The following is a 12,792-nucleotide window of genomic DNA, read 5'->3' on the forward strand; positions in this document are numbered from 1 at the left end:
TATTCTTATTAGGGGGTATGTAGTGAATTTCTGTAACAACTTAGGGGTATATGGTGAATTTGAAAACTTTCATGGGTATATGGTGAATAAACAAAAAACTCAGGGGTATATGGTGAAAAACCGTAGACTATATATGGGCAACTCTATTGCACCTACTTCCCCCTTAACAAAAGAGAAGGAAACAATCTGGCACTCATGAGTAGAAGCAAAATGTCATCAACAATACAACTAAATTGAGAGGAAGACTTAGATATGATCAAATCACATAAATCTCATTTATTAAATTTCATAAAAAATATAATTAATGTACTATAGTATAATTTTAGGTGATATTTAACTTGATTGAGAGACTTAGATATGATCAAATCACATTTATTAAATGTCATAAGAAAATAAAATTAATGTACTATAGTATCTTTTTTTTTTTTTTTTTTTTTTTTGAAAAAGAGGTTTTTTTTTTTATGATAAAATCTCAACTTAGCTAGACTATGATATAATTGTTCAAATGCTTTTGATGATTAAATAAATACATATATATCATATATGTATCAAGGGAACAAATATTTCAATATTCTTAATTAGTAATACATAAACACATTAGAATATTCGAAAGATACGAAATCAATCAATGCTATATGCATTATTTTTATACTTCTTTAATTTAACTGAATAAAGAGTACGAAGGTGTGATTTACGGTGGGTATAACTTACAACATCAATTATCTTAAGGTATTTTGGGTCATTTTTCTTCTAAATACTTTATAATTGGCAGGCTAATGTGGTATGGTTGATTAAAAAATAAAGACAACACTCAACTCTATCAAATTAGTATAAAAAAAACCAAAGCCTTTTATTAACCAATAAGAAAACATCATCAAACCAAAAAAAAAAATCATAGTTGATGTATTATTAAAAAATAATTCAAAAACCTTACATAAAAACTACTTCAAGACAAAATCACTTTAGTGTTATGTATCTTAATAACATTATTCAATTGGGTTTTAAGTAATATTTCATGAATTATTCCTTTTTTTATTCCTTCTCTTTCTTAATAACAATCTTATTTTGAGTTTTATTAGTTGAAAACTCAGATGATGTGAGATATCCTTCTGATAGTTCTGAACACGAGTTCTCAATCTCTTCAAAGCTTCCCTTTTTGTTCGGAGTAATACAGATAGTTGAACAATTATCATCCGTCTTCTCATTGTCGTTGAGAGAATAATCCTACATAATTGAAATAATAATTAATAAAGTACGTTTAAAAAACATTATGCGTATCTTTTTGAAAAACATAAGAAAATCTTTGTATACAATCTATAATAACAATACCTTTTCATTTTGGATGGGATCCTTAGCTTGAAAATATGGACAGACTTTGAATTCACATCTATTTCTTCATGCTCCACAAACTATGTCAATAGAAAATGGTAAATACATATGTAGTATATATATTATAAATCAATAAAGTGTTTGTGCAATTAATAAGTAACTTATTAGAATTGTTTGCATCTTCAAATAGTTTTATGAGGTTCATATCATCAGACAATTATCCTGCATAAACATTGAAACTCCATAAGATCGATGTAGCACAACTTATACTTATACACATATTTAAAAAATGATGACAAACATTAGATTACAAACCTGTTCATCTAGTAGAACTATCACTACAGAATTTACATCGTTAGCATTATTAAAAGATGGAAAAGTACATAAGCATATAACCCTAGCTTGTATAGTAATATTTTCATTCGACTAATTGATATTTTGTAGTATAAGCTTTAAATTCTGCGCCATTAGAAAAAATAACGTTTAAAGTTATTTAGTGGTTGTGATTCAAAAATTTAGATTAATGCTTTTTGTAATGGTTAGGTACAATTTTTTTGGAAAAATTGAGATAAAAATAAAAGGTAAAAAGAATAATGCATGATTTAACTGACTTTTTGTAAATTTATTCAATTTTTCCTATCTTTGTTAAGTCTAAGATTGCATAATTAATCTATTTTGCTTTCTCTAAAGTAAGGATATAGTCATCATCTTTACTAAAATCAAATGTAAACATTATAACCGAACTTGTATCATAAATGACTTTCTTTATTTTTTTTGTTAAACCTACTTTAAAGCTATGGTAATATATATTAAAATAATATGATTAGCTAAGTTTTTTATGAAGGGAAGATTGCATATCAACCTTAATATATAATATGATTAGCTAAGATTTTTTTAAGGGAATATTGCATATCAACGATGGTAATAACATATATTAAAATAATATGATTAGTTAATTTTTTTTTAAGGGAAGATTGCATATCAACCGTAATAATATAATTAGCTAAGATTATACATGCATACATACAATATATATATATATATATATATATATATATATATATATATATATATATATATATATATATATATATATATATATATATATATATTCTAACAACTGAAAATTAACGACTATATTTTTTCTTATGTATAAATCACAAACATTAGTCAAAGTAGGACAAATGAATAGTGCAAAAAATAGAAATGGAGCAAGTATTTAAAAACGGAGGGAGTTAAGGAAGTTTGCATATCAATGATGGTAATATATATTAAAATAATATGATCTGATTAGCTAAGATTTTTTTTTTTTTAAGAATGATTGCATCATATCTATCATAATATTATGATTAGCTAAGATTCATTTGTTTTTTTTAAGGGAAGATTGCATATCAACCATAATAATATGTTTAGCTAAGATTTTATTTTCAAGGGAAGATTGCATATCAACTGTAATGTATATGTTAGGACAATCATGGTATATTTAGTAGATATTTATTTGGTGATTATTTAATTTAAACATACTAGATTAGCTCGGATATCATGAAAAAAGAGAGCTATTTAAATAATACTCCATAAAAAAATCATAAGATATTAGGTAAACAGTTGTCAAAAGGCTTATTACAAAAATTGTGAAGAGTATTGTACAATATTATGTATTAAAACATTTTGTAGTCAGTATTTAATTTTTTTTTCAAAAAAAATGCAAAAGTGAAAAAAAAAAAAAAGTTTAGGCGGGAAAATTTTAAATGAGAAGTTGACACATGTACAATTTGGATAAATAGATGATGTCAGCGGTTGTTCTTTTAGTATTAGTTATAGATAGATTGTATTTTTTTCATATAATTTATCTAATTACCATAAGATTTATATTTATTATTTAAATATATGCAAAATATCTCCTTCTTTAAATAATTTTTTTTTAAAAAGTAAAAAAAAAATATACCAAGGACACACCAAAAAAATGACACGTGTCATGGCTGGTGTGTCTTTTATTATATTTATATACTATGTTAGCTCCGTGCGATGCACGGTTTTAAAATAAGAAATGTCTTATGACTCTTTAGCACATGTTGAGAGAAAACAACTACTTTCTCTATAGTATTTTCTAATTAATATGAAAATACAATTTATAAAAATCAATTAAACTATATTATCAACTATTTTTAACAACTACGTGCAGTGTAAACAATAAAATAGCGTAATATGCGTAGAAAATCTAATATCTATAATTCAATTTGAATTTAATTTTCAAATCAATTTTAGATAGGGTAGCTTAAAAAGGGGAAAAAAATAATACGACATCATCCTTGCATTTTGGCGGGAAAATAAATAAATAAGAGAATGACACGTAAGCAGTGATGGCGTCAGCAGTTGTAACTTTAGTAATATTTATAGATTGATTGATTTGTTTCCTTTCCAATCCATTTCCATTTTTCAAACCAAATGACCCCTTAATTTTAGCTCAATTTCAGTTTAGTTTCTAATTTCACCTCAATTCATTTTAGTTCAATTTCTAATGTGAATACCGTCCTCCATAATTATCGCCACCGCCATCATTTCAAGCAAACGGACAATTTTATCCTTACATTTTTTCTTATTTTCTTTCTCTAACAATAATCCATTATTCACACCCATTTCAACCTCTACCTTCGACACCGGATAGACATGACGAGGGCGAATGTCAAGGAAAAATGGATGGTGATAAAGGTGGCTCGACGGAAAATGAACCAGGGACACCAACTTCCGGTGGTTGAAATTCGAAATATTGATCGGAGAAACTGGCTGATGACGGTCAACCAATGTTTAAAACTAATTGTACGATAACCGGTTTTGGCCTCCGATTATCGTGGACGGTAACCAGTTTTGGCCTCCGGTTACCGTGGATGGTAACCGGTTTTGACGTCCGGTTATCGTGGACGGTAACCGGTTTTGACCTCCGGTTACCATACAATCAAATAAAATTTTTTATAAAAAAATATGAAAAAAATGATGGCTGGTAATTGGAGGTCAAAACCGGTTACCGGCTGCGGTCAACCGGATTTGGTCGCCGGTTACCATATGTTGGCAATCGGTTTTCATCTCCGACACTAGCCACCGAAGTTTTTTTTTTAAAAAAATGAAAAATCGCAAATCATACCTTTTTTCCACCCATTATGGCGCTGCTGCTGCCTGAGGACACGCCGCTGTCGTCGTCGCTACTTGAGGTCGTCGCGCCGCCTCTGCTGCCTGAGTTTGCGCCGCCAAGAGCTTCCTGGTAAGCCAAAAAAAGTTGTTGTGTGGAAAAAAATGGGTGTTGGGGTGTTTGTGGAGCGGAAAAAATGGAGGAAAATGGGTTAGGATTAGTAAGGGTAGGATTGGCATTTTACTTCAAATGATGGCGATTTTGATAAATTTGTAGGGCGGTATTTAACACCCCTTTCTAATTTCCCCTTCTCTCATTTTAATTCAATTTAGTTTAGTTTAATTTAGTCAGAACAGACCCATAGTGGATTAGTGGAGTCGTCCATCACGTACCGCAGATCTTGCCACACAATCTGGTATGATGGTATCCATGTGTCTAGATGTCTTCTCCAACTCCCTCCACTATTAATCTACTTTATTTTAGTACCAAGTATATAAATAATCTCCCACATTTTTAATTCATCCTTACATCAACCCACAACTCCAGAACACTCTCAACTCTCTTAACTCTTCTCAAGCTCCACCTTCTTCTAACAAAAATGGCGGAATCTCAATCAAAATCTGAGAAAAAAGTCCTCATAATTTGCGGTGATTACATGGAAGATTATGAGGTTAATACTTAATATTCATCTTTCACAATAAATTCAAATGAAATCATATTAACATAATTTAAAAATTGTATGATTATTGACTTTATTGTTGTTTAGGTGATGGTTCCATTTCAAGCACTTTTAGCTTATGGTGTAGCAGTTGATGCTGTTTGTCCTGATAAAAAAGCCGGGGATGTTTGCCGCACTGCTATTCATCAACTTTCTACTCATCAGGTTTCTGGGTTTTGTTTATTTAATTGGTATTTTTATGGGGTTTGTTTGCCGCACTGCTACTCATCAGACTTTCATCTAGTTTTTTTTTTTTTTTTTTTTTTTCCTGTATTGTTTGATGATAATTGATTATTGATTTATTTGGGGTTTAATCACATAATGAGTATTTGTTGAGCTATATAAATATAATCTCTCTGGAATTTAGTGACATGAAAGTCTCTTGCTAATGTTAAGATTTTTGAATATTGTTATAGCTAATGCGAAAGGGATTAAGCGAAATCAACGAACAAGTTCAGATAAATTTAGCTTGGTTAAATGCACAATGTGTTAGCTATGTCCACCAGACATAGGAGTGGAGTTTTATTGATTTTGAGAAAAAATTAAACTGATAACAAAATTAGGCTAGTTTAAGGAATAGAGAGAGAACCCGTGTTTAGTCACTCGATGTGAAATACTGATTCAAGGTGTATTACTTATCTCCGAGTTTACAATATCTTTTGGTTAGTTGCTGCTTTTCAAAGAAATGCTAATACTGTATCTAAATTCAATTATGGAATAGTTCATGAGTAGCTTCATGTAATCATGTATGTAGTTAGCTGGGATTCGAATGCATGACATACAAGTTCCAGCCATTCAGTGAATAGGAAGATATAGATAATTAGCACCACAAATACTTAAGCCGCCCGTAGAACTATATAAAGTAAACCTAGAGCTGACCACAGTAAGCACGAGCAATCTTGTAATAGCATACTTTTACAAGTTACGGTTGCTTGAGTCCCTTGAGAAGATATCCAATTGTTGGAATGTGACTCGAGAATCAATCGTGGCTTGGCATATAAGCTAAGGGGATAAATTACTTGTGTTAGACAAGGAAGCATTGGATGGGTCAACTTCAACTGGGCATTAGGGTAATGTTCATGACTTCATGTTGATCTATATTTATTTTTGTGTCCAGTCTTTCATTAGATGAATTTTAAGTTAAGTCACAAATTGCTTCAATTTGGTTTGTAATAGAGTTCTTCAATTTGGAATTCAAGATTCTAGAGAGAGAATATAGAGAGAAGAAAGAACAGATTTTATTAGAATGAAAAATCTGATTACATATTACAATCCAGGAGCTATTTATATATTGCTCCAAGTAATAACGGAATCATTACAAATTCAATACATCAATGAAGCGTGGGAAATGTTTGTTGTAACAGAATATTGCCAGCTCACTAATCTGCCATGTCAGCAATCCATACACCAACTGCAGCTATGCTTAAGTAACGTTATGATCTTGTGGATGAGCTGCTGTATTATCTTCTGCTTGATCATAAACTTGATGCTTCAATGAATGATCTTGACTTTCTGATAAATGATCATCATGACCAATGTGATAATGGTTCTTATTAGGTTATCTTTTCATGACTTTTTATTTTGCCTGCAGGCTTACTCTGAAACTCGTGGACACAACTTCACCCTGAATGCAACCTTTGATGAGATTGATGCAAGCATATATGATGGTTTGGTCCTTCCAGGGGGAAGGGCCCCTGAATATCTTGCAATGAATGGGTCTGTTCTGGATGTGGTACGCAAGTTTCATTCATCCGGGAAGCCAATTGCTTCTATATGCCATGGGCAGTTGATCCTGGCTGCTGCTGATTGTGTTAAAGGTCGTAAATGTACAGCATTTCCTGCAGTGAAGCCTGTGCTCATTGCAGCTGGGGCTCATTGGGTAGAACCAACGGACATGGGAGCTTGTGTAGTTGACCAAAATATAGTAACAGGTGCTACCTATGTTGGACATCCTGAGTTCATTCAGCTTTTTGTAAAAGCACTAGGAGGCATCATAAGTGGGTCAGATAAAAGGATCCTGTTCCTTTGTGGGGTAAGTATTGCTTTACACTTGATTAATGAGATAGCTGTTGATTTGGATATCTGCAATGACTTAGCAAAGTGAAAATCTATACAGGATCAAATTTACTGATGTATTAGCAGTTTATGAAGCTTTTTTTAATATTCTTTACTATAAGTAGGCAGAGGAGAAGGTATGTAGGGATGAGAGGGAAGAGAAGAATAGAAGGGGAACATAGGGAAGCAAGACAAAAAAAACATTAGGCAACGTAGAGATGTACAATCTGAAAATTTTATTCTTGAGATCCTTATTGCAAATGCCAAGGGAAACTATTTTGACACATATATCCACATGATATGGTTGTAGGTTCTTTATATATGGGTAAGTGGGTAACTGTTTATCATCCTCATATTATTTCTTTTCTGTTGGAGTAGGATTTCATGGAAGATTATGAGGTTATGGTCCCTTTCCAGTCCCTTCAAGCCCTGGGGTGCCATGTTGATGCTGTGTGTCCAAAGAAGCAGCAAGGAGATACTTGCCCAACTGCTGTACATGATTTTGAAGGTGATCAAACATACAGTGAAAAGCCTGGTCATGATTTTACATTGACCGCCACCTTTGAAGGTATAGATGCTTCAAGTTATGATGGTCTTGTGATTCCTGGAGGGCGAGCACCTGAGTACCTTGCTTTAGACGAGAATGTTATCACCATGGTGAAAAGTTTCATGGAGGCTGGAAAACCAGTTGCATCCATTTGCCATGGCCAACAGATTTTATCTGCAGCTGGTGTTCTCAAGGTAATTTTTTTATTCTCCTTAATCCTTTCCTCTGTTAGTTCATATCACCTTGAAAGCTAGGAGTGTTTTTTATCTTTATTTTTTAAATCCTGACACATATACATGCACTTACCATTAGAATGATCTGGTTTTTAGGAGCTTTTACATTTCTAGATTTGTTCATACTTGACTACGGACCTGTTTTAGATTTTCAAAAATTTCAATGGCTTGTGCTTGTTCCCATTGTAATTTATTTAGTTGTAATACTACCAGTTTCAATGCCATTCCTTTTTTACTGCTAAAAGTTTCTTATACTTTAGTCCCAACACAATTGGGTGTAATCTACATTCCCAATCTAGTGTGTCCCATTTGATTTAACAAGTTCAATGTCGTAAAAGGTTTAGCAAGTAGTTCGATAGTTATGGTATTTTAGCTAATATTTCCTATTAAAATTTTGATATAAAGTAGCCTTATTGTTAGGGGTGGCCCATAAATTTTGGAGTTTGATATTTGTACTTTTTACTTTTTAGTAAAGAGCTTGTAAACTGAAGATTTTACAAGAAGCTCATGCTAATTAAGCAGCTATTTTCTGCTGATATTCCGCTCACATAATGAGTATATATATTACCTTGCAGAGCAGTTTAAAAAAAAAAATAAACAGAAAAAAAAAAAAAAAAAAAAAAAAAAAAAAAAAAGGAAGCAGAAGAGGTGCAGAGTGATTGATAGTGGACTGTATTTGATGTGATCAAATCACAATCCCAGCTGGCCAGCTTAATTGGCTGAACACTTTCAATAAAGAAAAGCTAACAATATAGAATTCTCATTGATATTCATTACTCTTTTGTCCATAAACTCTTCTATTTACTGATTAACTCTCCTTCTCTCCCCTCTTCTTGTTGCTTAAGCCAACTCTAACTGAAATAATGACGATTTCTAATGTGCCTTTCCCCAGTTCCCCTATGCTCAATGCGTTACAAGCACATGAATTTTGCTGATACTAAAACTTCTGATTGTCCTGCAATTTTGTCTAAATCATCTGGCCTGCTAGAATGAGATTATGTGATGCAGCTGACTAGTTGCTTCACCTTGTTACCTTGTATGACGAGCTACAGTAATGTGACTTGGTTTTGCTAAGACTTTTTTGCTACCTAGGTGAAGACCCTGATTCCTTTTTTTTTTTTTAATTATATCTGCAGGGGAAGAAATGTACTGCATACCCTGCTGTGAAGCTCAATGTGGTATTAGGAGGGGGGACTTGGTTGGAGCCTGAACCAATAAATCGTTGCTTCACGGATGGGAACTTGGTGACAGGAGCTGCTTGGCCAGGGCACCCTGAATTTGTTTCACAGTTCATGGCTCTTCTTGGTATTTGTGTATCATTTTGAATGATTTTAAGATCCATAAAAATAATTGCACCATGTCTGAAATATCTGTGAGTTGTGTGAATTCTAGTAATGTTATGGTGAATAATTGTCTTAAGAGTGTTTCTAGGCTTTTCAAGAGGTAGTTTTGCTTTTTCTGAGATATGGTGGTTAATGTATTTTCTGTATCATATGAATATACATGAAGATTAAATGATAAATTCAGAGATGCAGGTTGCTCTAATGATAGAAGATTAGAAGCACTACGCGCCCATGCACAAAAGGCCCCAGCTTATTGTTTTCCCTCCTCTCCATCTATTCTAGTCTCCCAAGTTTTGTTCCGTCATATCTTTGATTGATCCACCATAAGAGGGAGTGAAATTATTGATTCAATCACCCACTGACCCACCTCGCCTTTCCTAAAGAACACCACCTTCACCACCAACTTGTCATATTCCTAGACCCTAGTCTTGTTGAGTTCCAGCTCTTTAAGACTCTCGATGCTGCATAATTTAATTATATTGTCACTTTGTCAGTGACAAACACCATCAATTTTCTCTCTTGGGGAGAAAGGGCAAGCCTATATAAATTCAGCCAACGACTTCAAATGAAATGTGAGATCATTCTTCAACTCCTTGTACTCTCAAAACGGTACCCTATTCAATTGCTCTAGACCTTGCCTCCAATATCCAACTTCATGCTCGAAATAAGGCTCATCTTGAAATCTAACTTAGACAAAATTTGTTACAAAAATCTCAATATGAAGTTGAAACTTTTGGCATCCCGGCACATTGACTTCTTTAAAAAATTTTGAGAAGAAGTATGCCAATGTAAAGCAGAAGTCTCTAAACTATGAAGGGTTATTTGGAGCACTAATAATCTAATATTCAAGATCTTACATGATGAAACTTTGAAATATTTCGGAAGAGAGGCGTATGCAAAAGCCTCGGCGATGGGAGATCATGAAGTTGGTGAGGACGCACGAGAATGGGTACGGTTTACCACACATTGCTGTAAGGGTGTGTTCTATTCACCTGATTTTTACTTATCTGAACTTATCTGATCTTATCCGAACTTATTAGCTCTTATTAGAACTTATTTTAGTTATAAATTAAACCTGGTAGCCCTGATAAACCTTATCACAACTTATGAACTTATTTTTCCTGAACTTATTAACCCTTATCACAACTTATGAACTTATTTTTCCTGAACTTATTAACCCTTATCTGAACTTATTAATCCGGAAGTAAGTGGAAATAAGGTGAACAAAACAGGGCCTAAATCACGTAAATTTGTGTGCGTTTATATCTTTGTTGATTTCATCATCTTTCTTGCATTTGTTGTCACATAAAGCTCTAAGAGTTGTATATACGGAGCTAAAAGTGGATATAATAAGTTAAATTACATACAAAGACGTCATCCGAACATTATTATCTATGACAAAATTAACACTACACATGTAACACATCCATGCATGCATGCAATAATACGGCAAAATTTCTGTTCCCTAGACTTGTCTCCATGCAAGTGAGACGTGACAGAGGAGAACCATTAAATAAATGAACACATTGTATATATATATAGATCAAACATTGTATTCTACATTTCTACTTCAATTCCATAAACCATAAACATTAACTTATAATCCAAAATGAGTGAAATCCAAAAAGAGGAAATTTACGTTAAGAAAGAAGAAGTTGAAAAGCTAATGGAATACCTTCCAAAGGCTAAATTGAGAGCTAGCCAAAAGTTTCACATGGTCTTGTATGAAGATTTTTGGTACTTTGTCAATAATACTTCATTTAGAAATGTTCTCACCTTTCAAAAACACTTTGTAGCTCGAGATAGTGATATATTCATCACAAGTCTCCCCAAAACTGGTTCAACTTGGTTAAAATCTCTATTGTTCATGACAGTTAATCGCGCTAATTATCCTATTGATCAAAGCCCTTTGCTAACCCATCATCCCCAAGAACTTGTGTATAGCTTAGAGACCGATGTCTATAACAAAGCCTTTGATTATCCTCAACCACACCACCTTAGTGAGCTTCCGTCGCCTAGGCTTCTTAGCACTCATGTCCCTTACACATTCCTTCCTGAGTCAATTAGGAATTCTGGGTGTCGGATTTTGTATATTTGTCGAAACCCTTTAGACACTATAGTGTCAAAATATCACTTTGTTGTTGATGGTATGAAACACATGGAAAATTTTGTAAAACCTTCTTTAGAGGATTTCTTTGAAGATTTTTGTGATGGAAAAGTCGCATATGGGCCTTTTTTCGACCATGTTCTTGGGTATTGGAAGATGAGTTTAGAGCAGCCTGATAAGGTGTTATTTCTTAAGTACGAAGACTTAAAAGATAATCCCGTAAATCACTTGAAGAGATTGGCTGAATTTATAGGTATGCCCTTTTCAACTCGAGAGGAAAATGAAGGTGTCATACAACAAGTCATAGAGTTTTGCAGCATTAAAAATATGAAGGAGTTGGATGTTAATAAGAGTGGTGTAATCAACAACATGTTTGAGAAGAAGAGCTATTTTAGGAAAGGAGAAGTTGGGGATTGGACCAATCATTTCACACCTTCCATGGTTGAGAGGGTCAACAAACTCATGGAAGAAAAACTTGAGGGCTCTGGTTTATCCTTTAAACTATTGCCTCCTAATTAATTTATGCTTTGTTTTTCTTTGCTTTAATTACTTCTTTTTTTTTTTTTTTTTTTTTTTTGAAGAATTAATTGCTTTTAATTTGAATGTCTTGATTTGCTTCCTTTCCTTACGAAACAATTGTATTTCCCTTTCGATTTCGCTTTTGATAATGAGAATAATAATATTTACACTTTCTTATGTTAAAATTATGGGTAATGTTATATGTAGCCCTAAGGGCTATATATAAGAAATTAATACACTCTTGAAAATGATATAAAATAAGAAATTCATGACAAAAATACGCGTAAATTAGTGTAATTAGTGTTTATATTTTCATGATTTCCAAACTTTACACAATTTTCAAGTGCATATTTAATGCTTACTAGGTTAGTTCCTGTGTCATGAATGTTAATTTTCAACAACCATTATTAAACTACCATTGTAATTGTTTTTATAAAGAAAAAAAAAATCTAAGAATATAGTTGACAAATTTTGATCAAAGTACAGAACTACAAAGATATGTTAGGTATAAAATGATGTAGAAAATAATCAAAATTATGTTAAGAAAGTTTTTTTTTTCTAGCTATATAAAAATTTGTGTTTAAATATGTCGAATCCTTTTATTTTTAGTAATTCTATTGTACTCTACAACATTAATTAGGGAATTATTTTTGTATAAAAAATTGTTCTATAATATAATTTCAGAAAAAAAGAAAAAAACTAAGGACACACCAGGATATGACACGTGTCATTGCTGGTGTGTCTTTTAGTATATATATATATATATATATATATATATATATATATATATATATATATATATATATATATATATATA

General features: G+C 32.3%; 1 protein-coding gene and 1 pseudogene across 1 annotated transcript; both read left to right on the forward strand.

The window, feature by feature from the left end:
* The first annotated feature begins 4,967 nt into the window (after positions 1-4,967).
* On the forward strand, positions 4,968-9,615 carry LOC145629027 (protein DJ-1 homolog D-like). The gene is made up of 5 exons (XM_081681498.1): positions 4,968-5,123; positions 5,220-5,336; positions 6,763-7,203; positions 7,605-7,967; positions 9,143-9,615. Exons 1-5 carry the CDS (start codon positions 5,052-5,054, stop codon positions 9,329-9,331), a joined length of 1,182 nt encoding a protein of 393 aa, XP_081537624.1. The 5' UTR covers positions 4,968-5,051; the 3' UTR covers positions 9,332-9,615.
* A 1,325-nt stretch (positions 9,616-10,940) lies between these two features.
* On the forward strand, positions 10,941-12,242 carry LOC145626823 (flavonol sulfotransferase-like pseudogene; annotated as a pseudogene).
* Positions 12,243-12,792: the final 550 nt, after the last annotated feature.

This window comes from Chenopodium album, chromosome 4, assembly GCF_948465745.1.
Source record: "Chenopodium album chromosome 4, dcCheAlbu1.1, whole genome shotgun sequence".
Taxonomy (NCBI): Eukaryota; Viridiplantae; Streptophyta; class Magnoliopsida; order Caryophyllales; family Amaranthaceae; genus Chenopodium; species Chenopodium album.

Bases quoted from the DNA above. Each gene is read 5' to 3' on its own strand.
- LOC145629027 (XM_081681498.1), top strand. From the start codon at position 5,052: ATGGCGGAATCTCAATCAAAATCTGAGAAAAAAGTCCTCATAATTTGC. The intron at 5,124-5,219 runs GTTAATACTTAA...ATTGTTGTTTAG, and splicing joins ATTACATGGAAGATTATGAG to GTGATGGTTCCATTTCAAGC. The intron at 5,337-6,762 runs GTTTCTGGGTTT...TTTTGCCTGCAG, and splicing joins ATCAACTTTCTACTCATCAG to GCTTACTCTGAAACTCGTGG.